General features: G+C 39.7%; 1 protein-coding gene across 3 annotated transcripts; it reads right to left on the reverse strand.

Annotated features, from left to right (window-relative positions):
- Positions 1–216: 216 nt before the first annotated feature.
- LOC108900507 (vascular endothelial zinc finger 1) lies at positions 217–17,721 on the reverse strand. 3 transcript variants are annotated; one of them, XM_018701599.2, is made up of 7 exons: positions 17,502–17,721; positions 11,578–12,335; positions 10,225–10,294; positions 9,510–9,678; positions 7,257–7,298; positions 6,531–6,596; positions 217–6,340 (listed from the first exon to the last, which is right to left on the reverse strand). In XM_018701599.2, exons 1-7 carry the CDS (start codon positions 17,532–17,534, stop codon positions 5,973–5,975), a joined length of 1,506 nt encoding a protein of 501 aa, XP_018557115.1. In that variant the 5' UTR covers positions 17,535–17,721; the 3' UTR covers positions 217–5,972. The 3 variants fall into 3 exon arrangements, with proteins under 3 accessions (XP_018557115.1, XP_018557124.1, XP_018557133.1); XM_018701608.2 differs by lacking the exon at positions 6,531–6,596 and having other exon boundaries at positions 17,502–17,720; XM_018701617.2 differs by lacking the exons at positions 6,531–6,596; positions 7,257–7,298 and having other exon boundaries at positions 17,502–17,719.
- Between the last annotated feature and the right edge of the window lie 2,258 nt (positions 17,722–19,979).

The following is a 19,979-nucleotide window of genomic DNA, read 5'->3' on the forward strand; positions in this document are numbered from 1 at the left end:
AAAGGACACAACTCAGAGCAGGAAGAACAGCTCCACATGGAAATGACACTTTGAGAATGTGTGAGCTAATGTCCACATATTTGCGGACACATAGTGTGTAAAATACAGGTGTGGTGTGTCAGTATTGTACATCAGCAAATCCTTGCTCACTCAGATGTCAGTTTATCATTATCATTATCATTGAATGTTCGAAAAAGACACGCTTCACACAGCCCATAACATTTTCCAAGTTTAATAGTGAAAGAATGAAAAAACACCGAAATGTTTTTGTCGTCACATACAGACCATGATTTGGCACAAAATCCCCCACAGTCCTCTCCGCTAAGCAAAGTCACAGAGGCACTTTCATCATGAGCAGGCCAACTGTGAGCCAGTGAGCCAATGAAGACACTGCGGAACCTGGAGATCAGAAACACCCACACACACACACACACACCGGGGACTTCAGCAACCAGCTCAGCCTCCCACACATCTCAACTAAAGCTAGGAAAGCAACTAAAACCAGAGAAGAGTGCATCTCTCCTGATCTAGGCCAGTGTCTTGAGTGCGGGGGAAGGGGTGGGTGGGGATGAGTGGGTCAGTCCGGAGATTCAGGTGAGATGGACAGTACTGACTTTCCTCTGTGGCACTCAGCATGGACAGTCCACAGTCATGTTTTATTGTTTTCTTTTATTTAGACAAACCCAAATAAAAGGCACATAAAACATTGCGCATATGTTTACATAATTATTCTCAATGGACATACATTTAAAAAAAATGTAGGAATGTTTTACCTTTCTGCTAATCAGAAAGCCTAGCCTTCGTATATACAAAATTACCATTGTTAATGTTCTAATACAAAAAGATTTATAAAAGGTTATTTTTCTTGCATGTGTCTGTCATAACTAACATGTCCTCTGAACTAAATGGTTTGTACAAAGATATACATTCATTTGCCTTCACATCTGCCAAATTCATCATACAAACTTCACAGAAAACCAAAAATAAAAATCATCTTGCAAATCATTATTTGGCCAAATAAATGGTTTGTTTTCACATTAGGTTGGAGTCAAATTAAAAACTTAAACCACATGGTTAAATGTCACTGATACATTTACACGACCTTGACTTAAATAAGGATCTCAATTCATGTTTCAAGGTTGTTCCTGAAGGACAATAAAACTTCACAATCATTAGGTTTAAAAAACAAAAACAAAACAAAAACAAAAAGCTAATCACAACATAGTTTGGTTGCCAGACCTGTGGGGCCCTCGGCAGTCTGAACTGATGAAGGCTTCCTTCACAAAACTCTTCCATCACACAGAACATCTAGAGGAGGAAGCATCAACGTGTGGAAAAGTCTTGCAAAGTGTTTCAGGCACACTTGTTTACGGCCACTGGAGAAGGACAAATGACACCACACACTTCCTTTCATCCTAATTTTTTTTAGTGTTTTGTTTTCATAAAAAGTCACTAGCCTTCTAATAATGGTTGTTGAACTCAAACCTACTCTGGACAAGCTCAGTCATCCACATGCAACATTGGAAACCAAAAAAATGTAATAAAAATAAAATAAAATGGGAAATGATTCAATTTCCAAGATCATAATGCCATTCCACATTAGAACATTTCCCTTGGCGGACACACTTGACATGCATACAATGAAATTAATGGGCCAAACATCTGGGCTACCAAAATGCAGATGTGGCCAGGTGAGCTGTAAAACAAACACCAATCATTGTCTCATTGTTCCATCAAACTGAAATGCCCTTGTTAAGTACCACTCCTCTGTAGTGTGCACATCCTACAGTTTGCTGCAAGTGCTTCAGAGTTCCTGCACCAAAAAAGGCCCTTAACTACTAACAGGCTTCACATCTGCAAACTAATTCTCTTTCTCACACTCTCACACACACACACACACACACACACACTCTCTCACACACACACACACACACACACACACACACACACACACACACACACACACACACACACAGGTAACTGTGGGACAGTATGCGAGCCTGGTGCAGGAACTGTTGGGGCTGAGATCACAAAAGAGACTTGTTAACATGTCTGCTCCTTTGTTCAGTCACTGTCTGTGGGTTTCGTTGTGACAGGCGCAAATCTCAAATCTATTCAAATGGAACTCTGGACCTCATGTGTCCTGTAAACTTGTTGTGAATGTGTGCAAGTTTAACAAGTCTCAACTTCAGCCACATCACTTCCCTCACATGGGGACGCGAGGTGGAGCTGCTGGAAGATATGATTCACTTTCTGCTGCAGTTTTTCTCCCTTTTCTCCACTACCAGAAGATAAAACATTATCCCACTCTGTCTTCACAGGTCAGCTCACTCTCAATTAAAGCTCCAGTTTGCTTCAAATGAAGTGTTTATCAGATTGTGTAACGGCATCTGAAAACCCCTTTGTGATGTCAGAATGTGGTAAATGTTTAACTTTCCACAGTCAATCCAACAATCACATCCACTGTTCACAGTGATGTGCGAGGTGTGTGGAGGCGTGACAGCAGGGGTGGGGGGCCTGAACACTTTAGACAAATTGAACAATTTTGTGAACAACCAAGTGTGACACCACAAACATCTTCAAAGAGAGGACTGTGATCCCCATCAGGACGATACATGGCAGAGACTACACAGAGACTACATGGACACACAGATTTCTGTGAGAGGAATCAGACTGGGGGTTGAAGTAAAGAGGTGAATAGAAGACCTTCCTCGGCTGTGACGTTAAGCTCTAACAAAGTGTCCACTCTCAGGACCTTTCTTATGTCAGAGAGGCAAGAATTCATACGTTGTCTGATATTCATCTTTAACCGTCATACTGTAACAGGGCTGGATATTTTGCAATGTGATGACCTGCCCTGTGAACTGAACTTTTTCAGTGGTTCCACAGTCTTGATGATGCTCAAACCAAAAACACCCATCTGATCTTGAAAAGCAAGTATGAAAATAGACCTGTTGCATAAAGTCATTTATGCAGCAACATATATGCAAATACCCACACAGGGAGAGGTATGGGACTGTAACTTGTAGTGGCAAAGGTCACATATTTACTTGTCACTGAGTGGACATGGCTGCAACCCCTGTTGTATGTTGCTTGGCAACATGAAGTCTCGTCCCACACATTTTGCTCTTTCGGGTACACCTGAGCTCTGAGTGGGAAAACAACACCTCCTTTGTGATCACAGCCTCAATTTTCCAGTAAAGATAAATTGTCAGGATTAAAAAAATAAAAATACTAATAAAATAAAAATTACAAATAAACAATGAGCTATGCAAGTGAGATCTACAGAGAAACTCCAGATTAAAAAGGAAAAGGCTGGAATTATTTTGTCTCATTATGATAACTGATACTTTCCCTGAAGAAGCTCTGACCAACAATGAGTTTATCCTGCTGACAGGTCTGATCTGTGTAGCTACAGCCTGATATCACTTTTCAAAAACTAATAAACAGAGGAATTCTGTGGCTTTAGTCTGAAGAGTAACACCATGTGGAGCAGATGACATGTACTTGCTGATCTGGGTTTTTGCTGCTCTTGCAGTTTGACAATCTGAGGGGAATAAACCATACTAAGCTTTCATCTCAACAAATAAGTGTTAACCATTTTAATGGTGCTTTTCAGCCAGCACTGAAGTTTTACAGTATTGGAAGCATAAGCTACATCAAGCTGTAGTTTAACAGATGGTTCTTGTCAGTAGGATTTCTTGTTGGTTTTTGGGTTTTATGGGATTTGTTGATGATAAAAAGAAACTAACACCAGTCTTATCCTTTCATTAGTTTCTGCTCATTTCTCTGTCCTCTCCAGGATGGACGGCCACATCAGTGGTGATATAGTTCTTGCATTGCTAGCCTGTGGTAAGTGGAGAGGTTCACTCTCCCACAGGGAAAAGGCAATAAAATAGTGTTTCATATTTACAAAGAAATGGTCAGTGTGTAAATTGTTGAACATGGTTTTAAAAGACTATTCTCAGTAACCTTCCTGAGTTTGACTGACAGTGATGGGATCCTACACCTGCTAAAGTAAACCATCTACCCAACTGAACATACCACAATAGGTAACTTTGGGACTGCTTTTGTAGCACAGAGTCTAACGAGACACTGTGCCGCTCTTTTGACCTCTACAGTTAAAAAGTCTTCAGTAATCAAAATTTAAAATCATTTTTGATAATACTGCCATTTTAAGGGCAAAACCTAGGGATCATGCTTTCAGTACGAGACATTTCCTTTGAGCTGTACCTTCAACTATCATGTCCTGATATAAATACATAGAACAAAATTTCCAAACAAATGTCACAGATAAACTTGTGTAGAATATCCAGCAGTGAGGAGTGACTGGTTTCCAGCAATTTTAAAATACAGACATGGGGGGGGGGGGGGGGAGTTGATGGTTGATGGATTGAAACAGCCTCTGAACCGTCAGTCAAATCCACAGTATCACTCATCCTCCCCCAAAATGGAAGCTTTGTTTTTTTGTACTTAAACTTTAAAATACATTAACTATTAAATACTGATAAGTCCACTAAAATAACAATAGGAAAAAAATAACATGAAACAATATCTGCCTCAAGAGGAAGCATTTAAGAATCACTCTGGCATATTCACTTCCATTTAAGGAGTTGTTGACAATGCCTAAGGTATAGTAAGGTATCATGCCATCACCCATGTTTGAAGTCAGTTGCCCAGTTGAGGAAATTATTTTCAACTGGTCACTTTTACAAGACACTGTCCTTCAGAGGCTAAACAGAAATGAAAGAATTTCAGAAAAAGGAGTCTAAGAGAGTTTGCCTCTCCGCAGCATATAATGTGTTTACTGCCAACACTGCTGCATTGAGCCAGCTAACCCTCAACTATCTGTCATAGTAAAACAAACTGCCCAGGTTTGTAAAAGGGGGAAGCAAGGGATAGTACAAACAGAATATGGGTGAACATGTAGCAGCTGAAAATGTAATAACTGCCCAGTAATGTAAACCATGTCAAAGTGGAAGAAAATACTCTTTTGGTTTGAAAGTGTAATGAAACCTGCTCATGATTAACTGCTAGTAATGTAAGCACTTTAACATTAATATACATATTATCGTATATCGCATATTAAAATGCTGCAAAAAGTAGCATTATTATTGCAATAACAATGGGTGTTGAGGAAGATGCAACATTTGAACATAAACTTGGTGAGCACCAGTACATGTTAGCTCCTACTGTAAAATCAGCCAGTCAGGCAGGGTCCACACCCCACACCCCTCCCCTCACTGTGAATGAGGGGTGGGTGGCTCACAAATTTTATTACTCTGGGTTTCAAAACAAAAATTTTGATGGTCTAAATGGTCTAAATGTTGTTTAAAGGTTTTCCATTTGTCTTTCAAAATATATATTTCAGTGGGAAACACTACACTTAGAAAATCTTTGGTATAAAATGGTCATTATTTACACAGAATATCTGTATCCCATGGGGTCATGTCACGCTGACATGTGACAGAAGTTATCTAAAATGCTCTGCCACCTGTGACGCCAGTCAGGTAATTCAGGCAGATAAATGGTAACTAATCCAATGTCTATCTGAGCGTAAGAGTTTGACCAAATGATCTGAACTTCAGGACTACTTGCTAGATTTTTCAGAGCTTTTAACGGTGTATCATGGTCTGGATTGGCAGATGGAATGTAGGTCAATCAATCCTTCACCCCACCCCATATCATAAACTGTTATGTAACTGTTATGACCAGAGTTTCATACTTGGATGACACAATGACAGCTCTGACAACTACATATACAAATAAACGACAAATTATGCCATAATAATGACTCCTTCAAGTACAATCATTGGTTACCGTCTATGTGGTTGTATTATGGAAGTTATCACCTCTCTTCAAATTTAATGCACTATCAACCCATTTAGAGAGCCATTTTACAAAGATTTGACAGGCTCACCTATTATTAGGCAGTTAAAACATCATCTGCTGTTACATGGGCTAAAAAAGCTCTACCACGGAGGGGAGGAAGGCAGAACTTGGGATAGAAAAGGCATGCTCTCCATGGGCCTCATGGCAATGTTGAGTGGCCCGGTGATATTCATAGGCATGGGAGTGGTGATAGCAACTGGGTGGGCGATATTCATGTGTGCCGTTGTAGGGATGTTGACAGAGGCTAGGTTCACAGGGCCGGTAATGGTGACAGGGTGCTGCAGGTTAACCGGTGACGTGATGTTGACCGTGCTGGTGGCGATGTTCATCTGAGCAGCAATGGTGACAGGGTTGCTGGCATTGACACCACGGTTCATAGCTGAAGTGATGGCTGCCGAGTTGGTGACTGGCGTTGTGGTGGCCGAGTTGTTGTGCACGCTGTTGGCATCTGTGTTTAAAAAAAAAAAAAAAAAGAGAAGTAAACTTAGGGCTGGTCAGCCTTGCAAAAATATATTACCCCTCCAAAACAAGGAAAGCCAACAGCTGTCTCTCCTTGGCTGTTTAGCTCGGTCACTGAAAATGTCAATACATCATTAATGCATTATGTCAACTGTGGTAATATTGTTGAAGAAACCTACCTTTGTGAGAGTTGTCAATTAGGACTTGGAAGGAGTTATTTAAAATCTCTCCTACCGTCAACTCACCTGAGGGGTAAATTCAAAAAGCAGGATCAATAGACTAACCAGCTAACTGTCTGTTCATTTAAACAGTAACACATTATCAAGGACATCTTAAGCTCTGTGTATACCTAAGGCTGGATTCACACTACAATGCAGCACTGCCAATTTGACCATCTCAGATGAGGTCAGGGCCAGCACATCCAGGTTCACTGTCAAGTCGTCTTGCCCACACTGAGGGATGCTCGGCTCACTGCTGGGTCATTTCTGATCCAGTCTCAACTGGGAAATCCCAATATTTAGATGATTGCTACTATCATTGTTGGTTCTATATAGTAAGTGTTTGAAAAATCTGATTTATCAATCAGGTCAAAGTCAAGACAAAAATGACAGTCGGGTAATGCAGTACGGCCTCTGATGTAAGGTCAGTAGTGTGCATCTAGCCTAAGTGTTATGGTCCAGTTTGTGGTTAATTTAAATGATCTACTGATCCTGCTTCATGAAATTTAACCTTACATCAAAACTCTACATCTTCAAAACAGAAAAACCTTAATTACACCAGTCCTAAGAGAGAAGAATTGTTTGTGACATGGTACAACATGAAGAAAAACTGGCCACTATGGTTTGCAGATTTGCAGAGGTTATAATTGAGTGTTAAGGGGTTTCTGCTACTAGCTACTGAATTACCTTTTCGTGGCCCTGAGTGGTTCCACTGCCAGTCACTTATGCCTATTCAGAAATACAGACACATATAGGGTTACAAGAGCACAGGGCAGCAGTGCTATCATCTGGGAGTCATCTTCAACAGTTGGCATGGTCAGGTTGTATGTATGTGGGCTGGGGATGTGGGCTATATTTAATATTTATCACTGGGGTCAAAAAAATAAAAAAAAACTACTTTCCTTCTCTTTGATAGCCATCTCTGAAACCAAAGTTAGAAAATCAAACATATATCCTTATCACTTTGTGATTAAAAGCATTTGGGAAATATAAACATTTTAAAGTAGTACAGGATATTTTCCTGAAGTCTATAATGAAGCACCAGCGGCCAGGAAGAAATGTAAAATAACATACTCCTGACATGCCTCATCTCAAGAAGGGAGATTGCTTTAATCACTTCAATGGGATTTATATCAAATATAAACCACAGAATGCAGTAACCAAGTTTACATCTATATCAATTATGACATCTAATCCATGACCCCTTGTGGGGGCTACTACAGCGATTTAATGCTTTAAGATAAGGGGATTCATAAAAGACAGATTTTAAAAATGAATGGTCACAATCAAAGAGTGCAAGATATCCTGACTAGCAGTAGTAGTAGTTCTTAGTATGGGTCAAGCACCAGAACTACTGTGTTATACAATTCCTATAATGCAGCTTCATAACATCATTTTGTTGTCCTCCCTGCCTGCTAAACACCCACATCTTTCAAAATCTATACCCTCAGTTAGTAACACAGGCTTGCGGTCATTAAGCCCAGGGTGACTTGACAAAGCTTCTCCAGAGCCAAGCGAGATATTATTCAACTGCTCAGTCTCCAGATGGGTTATTAAGCCCTAGTGTATTAGGACAATAAAATAGAGAAATGTTTGATCTTACTCTCAGACCTCGCTGTATAATCGGACAGGATATTTTTGACTGTAGCAGTTACGGATTACAGTTTTACAAGAACTGTGCATCAGAAATATAGCACAGATGATGTAGTCTGTTGAGCATGGTTTAAGACCCATTAAGCAATATTTGAGAATATGAATACCCCATCATGGGAGGTTTCTTTCAAATCATTATTTTAGACTGACAAAAAACTAAAAGTCAGCATGGACAGCCAATCCTACCAGAGGGGCAAATCCAAGACCAAGGTAACAAGTTAAAGGTTTCTTACAATAAGTATCAGTCAGTATTGGGTTATCTAATGGCAGAAACATGCTTAATTTTAAATGCCTTCAGTGATATGTTGTTATTTAAACTGTTGTATGTTAAATGGCACCAACTGCAACTGTTTCTGTCAGATAAACTGAGGGCTCACTGGGATTTCTGCATCAGCAGGAGCCATGGATTGAGATAATGTGCCTATTCCTCTTAAAAAATACTTTGCTCTTACAAGTCAGGTAGACAGTCAATTTCCATCCCTAGTCTGTCTTTCTAGTCAAAGAAGAACTTAGTAACCATCTTCATACTAGCAACACATCAAAACTGACACATTTACATGATCATCATTCCACAAAAAATAAAAAGGTATGTTAGGAAGATGTGCCGGGACATCAAAATTGGCTTGGCTTGGAGCATGTGCATTAGTTCAATTAGAGCAGAGCAACATTCAGACAGCCTTTAGCCCTTTGTGAAGAAACAGTAGTTGTACTTAAATATAAAAAGACTTTATTTTTTGACATTTGCTGTTCAGATTTGTCTTTTTATCCCTACTGTCGTGTTTGATAGTCATGTGTGTTCAACTTTGTTCAAGGGAATGTCAGTCGGCAGTGTTAATATAAAAAAATAATAATAATAAAATAGTCATCCCATTTAACAACCCTGTCATTGGAAACTCATAATTGGATCATCATCATACCTTTAACAGCAATTAAGAAGCCAATTAAAAAAAGCAAATAAAACAAAAAAATGTTAGGAGGTCCACTCTACAACACACAAATTCATTTTCAGCATTAACAGTATCAAAAACTATTACAGCTTGACTTCTGATGGTGGCAGAAATTTCAGTTAGGGCACTGATAGAACTGACTTTTCAGTCACTTTGCCTGTAGTTCAGTTCCATTATACATTAAATCACTGCTGGATGAGCCATGAGTCAGTATGACAGATCTATGACCTGATAAGTATAGGCATTTAGGAAGTTTACAGATGTGTTGCACAGTTTTGCGTTAAACTGAAAAAGTGGGCAAAGTTGTGAGGAGCTGTAAGAGAGGGAAAAGGAGTCCTACCTTTATTGTTACATGGGTTACTGAAGCTGGCTTGGCCGTGTGTCTTGAGGTGACTTGTGATGTAGGCAGCGCTTAGCATTTTGCCACAGATGTTGCAGGTCACTTTGCCCTCATGCCTGATCATGTGGGAGCGCAGACGGTCTTTGGTAGCGAAGGCGGAGGTACAGGCCTGAGAAAGAAAATGGTTGGTATGGTTTCTTTTTCTCTGAAGATCTGAGGAACCCAGTCTTGTGACTAGAATTCTAGTGACAAGAAAAAATGTAAGCTCCTAGCATGCAAAAATTGCAAAATATTTATTAATGCATTCTAATATGAACAGAAGTCCACACATGAGAAGATGCTTGTCAATCTCACTGCATTGCTGCCTCTTTCCTGTGATCAAAATCTGTCTAGTTCTTGGGAAACGTGAGTGATAAGTAACTTATGTTCTGCCCCGAACTCCAGAATGACTTATGTACCAAATGATATTAAGTTTAAAGCATGAGAAGCTCATTGATTTCCACTGAACAGAGATCTGTACTGTGAAACTAAAAAGAGGGGAGAAGTGAACTACTGTACCAACAGTAACTACGCTGTCCAAGTAGGAGCGTCTGTGTGGCAGCTAATCTTCTCTAATCCTGTCTGGTCTTCAGAGTTTGCAGTGATGTTGCTGTGCGTATCAATGACACAAGTCCAAATGCAGAGCAAACATAAAAGACAGAGCCTTGACTCTTACCGTTACTTGGCACTTGAATGGCCTCTCTGAGGAATGGACATGCTTGACATGACAGCTTAGGTGATCAGGCCTGTGAGGTAAGATGAAGACAAGAAGAAAATTTAAATCCTTTAGCTTTAGTTATACTAGTAAGATCATTAATCAATATAACTGATGGGCAGAATGGCAGAGCAATTTATAGATGTTGACCACATCAGAGCTGGTCAACAGATAATACGCAGGTTGTCATCTCTCTCCTCAGAATACACTTAGGAGCAGTGACCAATGCAAGTTTACAGCTCATTTTCTGACAACAATTAAAAAAGACAAGAACTTTATTGTAAGTGAACTGGTGTACACAGGCTATTATGAATCTTTTTAGGTTTGTGCAAATATTACATAAGGTAGACCTAATTTTCTCTGTGGTTATGTTAAGCCCACCTTTTATCAATTAAAACTCAACTATGCCAAGCAAGATGCTGAGAAGAGCACATAGAGAGGAGAGGTAATGCTTTACTCAGTACAGCTACAGCTTTGCAATTGTTGCCCTTTTTATTTTACATCTCTGACAGAAATGTTCAGAGACTGATTCTACAGATCACCACAAAGGCCAATCTGGGCATTTTTAAAGAATCTATTATTGCTCAAATAAAATTTAATCAAAATCCAATTAATTCCTCACTGTGTTGTTTTATCCACCTGAGTCAGCTAAAGGTGCAGTTCCATTCTCCTTTATGACAGCACTGCAAGTATTTTGCTATTTTGCAAGTGACTCTTTGTTTTGATACCCAGATGAGCAAAATATAATCTACCACTCTTTCATTAGCAAAGATCAGTATGCCCTCCTGGTTAAAATGACCAATGGCAAAGAGCAGATTGTTTCAGCTGTTGCTAACTAACATGAATTCTCTGAGTAACTTGTTAATAGGCCAAAATGTAACTTTTATGTTGAAAGTGTGCTCTGCAGGTCTGCATACAGCCAAAGATCTTTTACGAGTGTTTTTGTGGTTCCAACAACTCCAACAGAATAATCCATCTTCTCTAAAGCAGATCATATCACATCAACATCAGGAATCACATTTTGCAGTAAAACTTTCAACCATGTCATATCAGTACTCTGTGGCTGTTAAATATGCCAAATGCATATTAAATCAGCATTTAGGTAAACTCTGATCAGGACAGGACTCACAAAAACTTTGATTGGGACATTCCTAATTTTTCATGCTTTGATGTTTAACATTTTTTTCATGAAAAACATCAAATATCAAGTATTGTTTTTTCAACCAATTACAAAATAAATGTCTCTCTTTGGAAACTGTAAGCTTTTTAAAAGCCCCAAATTGTAACAGCTGTGTTTCCATGATGTCCACATACCTGGAGAAGCCCTTCCCACAGACAGAACAGATGTAAGGCTTGTGAACTCCACCATCATGGGAGCGGACATGGTATGTCATGCGATCCTTCCTCTTGAACCTCTGCTGGCAGATGGGACACTCAAACGGCTTCTCGTCAGAGTGCGACAGCTTGTGGCGGTTGAGGTGATACACATCTCTGAAGGCTTTACCACACATGTCGCAGCCATGATTCTTTTTCACTGGCTTGGGGGGCTTCTTAGGGATGCTCTGCTGCTGTTGGTGTTGCATTGGGGTCATGATGCTAGTGCCTGTGGATGTTGACGTGGTGGCTGTAGTTAGAATACCAGCTACAGTAGTAATGTATGAAGGGTTTCCGCTATTCTCACGTGGTACAGTGGATATGAGCGGCACCATGGTGGGGGCCGTTTGTGTCTTCTTAGGCCGTGAGACCATCTTGATGCCGGTGTGGCAAGACTCGTGCCGCCGCAGGTGGTAGCTGTCTCGGAAAGCCTTGTTGCAGTAGCCACAGATGAAGGGTGTCTTTGATTTAGGCTCCTTTTTGACCACAGCAACCGGAGGCCCACCACCACCACCACCACCCCCAGTCCCACTGGCCACATTGTCTTTAAGAAGTTCTGCAGCACTAACGGGGGGTTTCTGGTCCAAGGGGATGGGCAGCACCGGTTTCTGATCAGGTGGCTCCGTTCCAGAATTGAGCAAAGGCAAGAGGCTGTTCCCGGCTACTTGGTGCTGGTGATGCAGAGCCTCATTGGCCTGCTGGAATGAGAAAGACAGAGCCATGTACAATGATGTTAACTAACATCCCTAAACCACATATGAAGCAAAGGACCAATGCAGTGGAAAAGGTTATGTGACTGTTGCAGATTGTCAAATACTGGCCATCAGGACAGCAGAGATACTTTGTATATCTTTATATAGATATCTTGGTTTCATTCGGTGGCCACAGATATACAAAACACTGCATGCCACTTTACTTTAATATAACAAAGAAAACCATCAAATTAAAGTTGCAGACTTTATCTTCTTTATGCTGAGCTGTTGGGCTGTTTAACCGATTGCAGATGCTTTACAAATGTGAAGGAAGGGTGACTTTAGGCTGTGCAACTTTAAAATGTAGGGAATTAAATACCAGAGTTGACTTTGTATTGGCAAAAATTATTGAAGGGAAATGCTAGGTCCATACTAAAATATACTGATAAATCCAAATTAGCAAAATGGTGGATGTATCAGTGATGGGTTTTTTGTGACCGTTCAGAAAGACTGCATGCTAAACTAGATTGCATTAAAGGTGAAAGGCATATGAAACTAAACATCACAAGCCTCACCAGGGTGGGATTTGACAGAGGTCAATCTATATATTGGATTGAATTAGATTCTGTGACTGTCCACAGTAAACCGGTAACTGATACATTAGCAGTTTCTAAATATGAATACGTCAAAATACATTGTGCCTCTTTTTTCATTTCAATAAATATGAAAATAATCTTTATGTGACAGTAACATAAGTCTCAACCCAAGCAGATCAGAATCCATGATTATTCATCTTTATACAATAACTCCAAATGGCAGCTGAAGAGGTTTGAAGATGGTGTGGCAGGTGTTCTGCAGAGGGATACATAACATTACAAAGTCATGCATCTGAAAGTCTTAAAATCCAAACTAGCAAAAATTATGTATACAAAAAAGACCTGAAAAAACGTGCCACTCAAATAAATAAAGCAATGACAGGCACACAAAATGCAACCCAACAGGACTAAAAAAAACTGTGTAGGGAGGACATCTTAAGTCTGCAGCTGCTGGCAGGCATTGTCCGATTGGTCATGGCAGATCCCCAGTGGGATAGGAAGAACAGAAGGTGGGGGCTTGTATGAATATTTTGGCCAGGGAGAAAGCAGAGATTCACATTGTAACCAGCAACTTTACAACAGGTCAGCCCAGAGCCTGGCGATTGAGACAGCCTTGTTCTTTTCTGTAATCACCATTGGGCAGGGTTAAAGACCTGACCCATGGCTTTTCAGGTTCAGCCAAGCATCCCAACCCGGTCAGTCAGGAGGGGGATGTGGTCTGAAGGGGCCAGGATCCCAAGTGATGCTTTTTTTCCCCACTGTGTTCTTTTATAGACGACACAAATCCAAGCGCTGATGCACTTATGGCCCTCGGAGAGGGGGGTGGGGGGCATTCAGCTGCCGACCTCGTCCCTCCTTAGTGCAGGCGGCCACAGTATGCATTTTAGCGTGGAGAGAGCTGGGGGCCGTCACAGGTTGTCGACTCGCTTTTATATCTGCTACACTGTAGCAGTACTCAGACAAGAATCATTATAGCAATTAGCATTTCTCCTAGCATATGTGTATGCAAGTCTGAGACGGCCAAATGTGCACCCTCTTTCTCAGCAAGAAAAGAGAGCAGCCTGCTGTTCTATCACGCTGCTCTGATGATTTTGATACAAATCTGCTGTGAAGGGTGAGGTCCCTTCCAAGATAATACTACTGAGAAAGAGTTAGGAGCATGGAAATTAACAAGAAATCGTACAAATAAAACTACTCCAGGCATTGTTTTTTCCCACTGCAAGGCGGGGTATGGATTCACCACGACAGAATCCCATTTGACAGAATCTTATTATGTCTATAAATGTGTTTCTGAGTGATGCCATTATATATACTGCCATTCACTGGCCTCTATATAAATCTCAGATGAAAATAGTTATGGCTAAAAACAAAATTGTTTTGATTTCTAGTTTTAACTCAATTTTTTCAGCTTCCTTGAGAAATATTGCTTAGCAAGCAATTATGCTGCCAAGAAAGCTCTACAAACATATCTTGTTGATTACAATATAGCCAGGAGCTTAGATATAAACAGCAGCATTTGTGGGGCAGTCCCCAAAGTACCATGTTGTGATGGCAACAATAACCCTTCAAACATCCTCATTGCAATACCTGCAACAAGAAGTCAAGTTCATTACAATGTTGCTTCATTAGTTGCTTCATCATATGAGGTGAACCAAGTGGACTCTAAATGATAAGTCTCTATTAGTCTCCTGGTCTCCTCCACACCAGTTCCACGTATTCTGGCCACGTCTGCCATTAAACCAAACTGTCACAAATACTAACCACTAACAGCTGCATCTCTTCAGCAGTGGTGCAAAGCAGCCTACACATAGAGATCTACTTGCTACGCAAGTATGACAAATACCATGGCAACTGAAGCCTCACGAAATGAACTGCTGTGAGTGTCTGTGAACCTGTGCCTCCCAGTCACATTAACTGTCTCAAAGTGTGAAATCCTAACTCTTATATTTCAGACAGTTAAGAAAATACTTAAATAGAGACAGGGGAAAGGGAGTTGCTGTGCTCCATTAACAGTCTTCATCTTATTTTTTAATAGACAATGATAGGAGCATTTCCAAAACTCTGAATGAGAAACTCTCCTGGTTAAATGGGTAAAAACAAGCTGCAACCAGATTAATTCAACAGTGATTGAATGCAATTTGCTGTCAAATTTGAATATTACATCAAAAATGACAGGAGAGATGATATAATGGATAGTCTTAAAGATTAAAACAAACCATCATCAAGAATATCTAATATGAAAGCTGCAACAATTTTGACAGAGCCAAACACAAGAGACTGACAATAAATACTTTCTCAAAATTAGGCTGCAACACAAAGGGCATCAAATGTTGGTATTTGATCACAGCATAATAAACTCCGGCCTCACTCTTTCACTGCTTTTACTGCAACAGCTGTGATCTCACACAACTAAATACAAACGTGATCAGGCTTAGAAAAACTAGTTCAACTCACCAACTGTAATTTACCCCACTAAATGCATCACTAACCAAAACCAGAGGACACACTTTCCAGTGAACACTGGCCTCTTAATAGTAATTATGTTATGTCAATAACACTAGTGAGATATTTCTAAAACCTGATGTCAGGACCTGTCAAGGCTGTAACATCAACTCTAGGAAGACCTGCCATTTCCAGAGAGCACTGCAGTGAGAAACAATCACTGAGCAATTACACCGCTCTAACATACCAATAATGCCACTGGCAGTTGAGCTAGATGTCAAGTTTTATACAGGTTACTGAATAAATTAAGCAACTGTAATTAATACAGTGAATTCTGCAATGATTTGGATCAGTTAATTGACTGGTATAGTGCTTCCTTTCTCATTGTGTCAATCACACACTACAAAATTTGCTAGAACTCTGATTGCAGTCAGTCAACAGTAACTCTGCCAGTACCCCCTCCAGAGCAACGCTGATGAGGTTTCATGGGGAGTGTAATAAAGTGATGGTTTTATCAGGAAGAAAACTGAAAAATGTCACCAAATAATATCAAGAAAACCCTCTGGTTTCTGTGATAATATTTGTGCCAACTATAACAGTAACCCTAAAAATGAGAATTTATTTCAAGATTGTGTTTTTTCTGGAACTACTATGTATCTCCATCTGTCCACTTGGCACTAATATAATCTAATTTCTCAAAATACAACTTTCGGGGAGCAGGAGAAAGTATCCTTACTATACAGATGTTTAAATTCTGTAGTATAAATATAAAATCGTGTAATAGCAAAAATACGTTTGGGGGAGTACAAGACAAACTTGTCATGTGCCTTGTCATTTGTCTTCTGCTTGAAACAGAACAATAAATACTCTTGTGCTGTCCTAAAAGCTTCTGATGAGCAATTGTCGTAGTTCGTTAAACTCTACTGTAAGTCGGCAGAAAAGAAAATCTGCACCGACTGCGCTCATACAAACAGCGACTGTATGTCAGGAGCAGGTCTAAAACTCAATTAAAAAACATAGCGATTAAAGACAGATTTGCAGTCCAAATAACGTTTTATTAAAATGTTATCTACTAAACTCTGTAAACAGTTCAGTAGATTAACTTCTGTTCTTAGCGGGCCTTAATCTTCATTAAATCACAGCTACAAGAGTACTTTACACCGCGTGTGCTTGCACAAGCACATTAAACATATCTGGTGCACGAGACCACGACACCAAACTAATAAGTGTCTTTCTACGATTTAGAAAAGTTATTATGACAAGTTGCATATGCTACATTATGTTTTTCAAAACAGAAGGCCACATTAAAACTTTTATGTTACATGGTGGCTGAAATAAAGAACTTTTCGTGCCGGGTCAGTGATGACAAAAAGTTTATTATACGTTACATTACTGTTTGCGATGTATGACTCTAGATTTGTGGTGTAACAGAAAAAGTTTGGATTCTTTACGTGTAGTTTAATCGCTGCTGTCCGCGTGCTAGGCAGCTCTCAATTTACAGCGTTAGCGTTAGCCAACTACTCGTTACCGAGCGGGTGTAACGATAGCGTTAGTAAAACCCTTCAGTTTCCGTGCTGCGTTAACAGAATGAGGTTAGGAATGCACAATAAACTACTGCTTACCAGTTATCGTTATCCCTACTGTGGCGATGTTTGCTGTAGTGCATACGAGAAAAGTACCTTAGTTAGCTAGCCCGTTAGCCAACTAGCTTAGCATACCAACATGCAATAGCAGTAGCACGACCTACTACCCAATTTGCTAGCGCGCGCATCAACAGTAGTGGCACCAGAAATTAGCCACACTGTGATTTTGGTGCGAACTGAGACAAACCCCACACTATGATGCGATACAGAGTTCTGATAATTTAACCAGCACCAAGGAGGCGGCCTTGGAGTCTCCGTAGACCAGACACAGCCGGAGGTCTCGGGTTCGATAAAGCTGCTTAGCAGTTTGCTACAGCAACCCGCACAGCGGAGCTAGCAAGCAGGCTAACGCTAACACCTTTGTTTTGCTTGGCTAACTCTAATTCATTTTAGAAAGTGAGAAAAAATATATATATTTGTCTAACAACATTTACGCCATTTCAAAAACGTTTGTGCAGTTTCTCAGTCTGTTGTTCTACGCTGGTACTTACTTGAAATAAAAACGTACTCCAGCTCGGTTCCATTGCAACACTTAAGCTAAAATCTGCAGGAAACCTACAAGGAATCTACAACAAAGCAGCTAAACATGGCAGCTACAACTTCCTGTAACCCCCAGGGCTGAACCAAGTCCACAGCACTTTTTTAGGACGTCTGGACTTTTTTTGAAATGTGATTTCAAATATTTTCCTCTCCAATGTAAACCAGTTGCGAGAGAAATTGCAGTCAGACATAAATGTTATGTTTCTGCATATAAATACAGACAAATATAATAGATTACGTCATCATGTATTTTTAAAAAAATAATAAATAGAAAAATCCTTCACCGAGATAATCTCATCATCTAAAATATAGTACTCAGGTGATGACTTCTGTCTCCAAAACTACAAATGTACTTTCCACTCAGTAAATAATATGTTTTTTAAAAAAAACTAAGAAATACAGGTTTCATCTTGTGCAAGCAAACTTAAGGCACTTGCTTAGAGGAGCTGGTGTACAGGTAATAGCCCATATGTTTAGGTAAATAGCTTTCATGTTCATTTCTAAATAGTTATAAGCTGATGTGTATGTTTTTTAAAATTTTAATGTGCATTTCAAAAATGTCTTACTCTACCTGTGCCTGGATAAAATGTCATATATATTTATTTTACAATGCAATTATTCTCTCAGTTGTCTCAATTAAGTTGCCACTTAATTTTTTGTCAGTTGTTCAATCAGCTAATTGTTGCAGCTCCAAAGTTTCCAGTTTCAAAAGAAACTAGCACCTTTGTTACCTTTAAGTGTGTTTGTGTTATTGTGGGAGTAAGTCTAAGAGTGAAGAACAGCAGTGTCAATGGCTGGTGTTAGTACTTCATAATCTGGGAAAAATGTTGCTTCACTGGTGAATATAAGACGCAAGGTCTGTGCAAGACTGAAATCCACAGAGCTGGAGTCAGGATGTGGTTTGCCCATGGATGTAATTTAATACTAATATAATGTCTCTAATAATATGTCAGTGGGTTTGCCTAGTGACTATAGAGCGGTGCAGGAATGAATCCTAAAATTCGGAAATAAGTTTGCATTTTACACTCCCGGTTCCTTCATCCCAAAGTCAATGGGTTTTTAAATGGGTTTTTGCTTAGATGCCTGAAATAAGGCCTATGGTTAACACAAGCTCAAGACATTTTCATGTTTTATTCTACAACATAAAATCCATTAGAAAATACTCGACTTGTGATTTTTTAAGCTTTTACATATTTTAAAAAAGGTGGTTGCTAACAAGATCACACACAAAAACCAACCTACTCAACAGTCCACCTCTACAGCCTCGTTATGTTAATACTCACGCTCTTGCAAACTATCACTAATCTTCTGAAGACAGGCTTTTGTAGAGGAGGTAAATGCACTAAATTCAATTGCAAGTTGGAAGCTTAGTGGTGGACATGTTGACATAATGTGACCGTAATGTAGTTCGTTTACAGCCTAACGTTAGCTTTATACCTCTAGAGATTGTGTTTATGCTTCACAAATCAGAATAGTGGTGTTCATTTGTGAAGATTATCTTGCTGAGCAAAATGTTTCAGCATCATAAACTTTTGTTGGTCACAGTTTATTTTCTGCAATAATCCAAAAACCAATGAAAAAATCCCATTGGCTTTTTATCAAGGGAACTAGGCTGATGCTAGCTTCTGGGCCAGCCTATAAAAATCACCTTGGATCATTCTATAGTCTTCTAACTTAAGACAGATCAATTGCCTCAGCTCTGTGTAACTGTGATCATCAGTCATTTTTAAAAAGGCTTTTTAGACTCAATCTTTATCACAGTCTATTAGATTATATTATTAATATGTCACAATTAGATAAGTAAGTAAAGAAGTAGCACATTAGCCAACTAATTCTTGTCACATTTGTAGTATAACTAACAGTAAATTCATCAAATTCAGTGCCCCATGTTGCTGTTTTCCAAGCTACTGTTGCCTCACAAGACAAGACAAGACAGTTTGGGTTCGAACATCAGCTGGGATAGGCTCCAGAAATTTGAACTACATGTGATATTGACAGAGCTCAGCCTGTACAAGACTGACAGGTGAAAATGAAACTTTTATCTGGTGATTGTTTGATGTAATTTTGTGGTTTACCAGTTAAGCATATGAACTACCCTGCAGTGTACAATGGTGAGTAGCAAGGTGACAGCTGCCTCATGTGAATAAACACATTGAGTATATCTGCTGTCTGAATGGGCAGTGTTCACAATGACAATGATAACGCCGTTTAGAAGATATAGCCTAATGTTTACCATGTTCAACATCTTAATTTAGCAAGTTAGTATAGGTGCTAATTGACACTGAATACAAAGTACAACTTGAGGTTAATGGGAATGAATGGGAATTCACGCATCATCCTTGGGTCTCGTCAAAGTGAGGGTGCCAGGTTTACCTGTTTAAGTTGGACCGTGTCAACTCTGTACAGAGACTAAAACCAAAACCTGTCCT

This window comes from Lates calcarifer, linkage group LG21 (assembly GCF_001640805.2).
Source record: "Lates calcarifer isolate ASB-BC8 linkage group LG21, TLL_Latcal_v3, whole genome shotgun sequence".
Taxonomy (NCBI): Eukaryota; Metazoa; Chordata; class Actinopteri; family Centropomidae; genus Lates; species Lates calcarifer.

Coding starts and splice junctions, on each gene's coding strand:
- LOC108900507 (XM_018701599.2), bottom strand. CDS start 17,534: ATGGAACCGAGCTGGAGTACGTTTTTATTTCAA. Junction 12,336..17,501: donor GGAGTACGTTTTTATTTCAA/GTAAGTACCAGC, acceptor TTCTCATTCCAG/CAGGCCAATGAGGCTCTGCA. Junction 6,597..7,256: donor CCACTCAGGGCCACGAAAAG/GTAATTCAGTAG, acceptor TTTACCCCTCAG/GTGAGTTGACGGTAGGAGAG.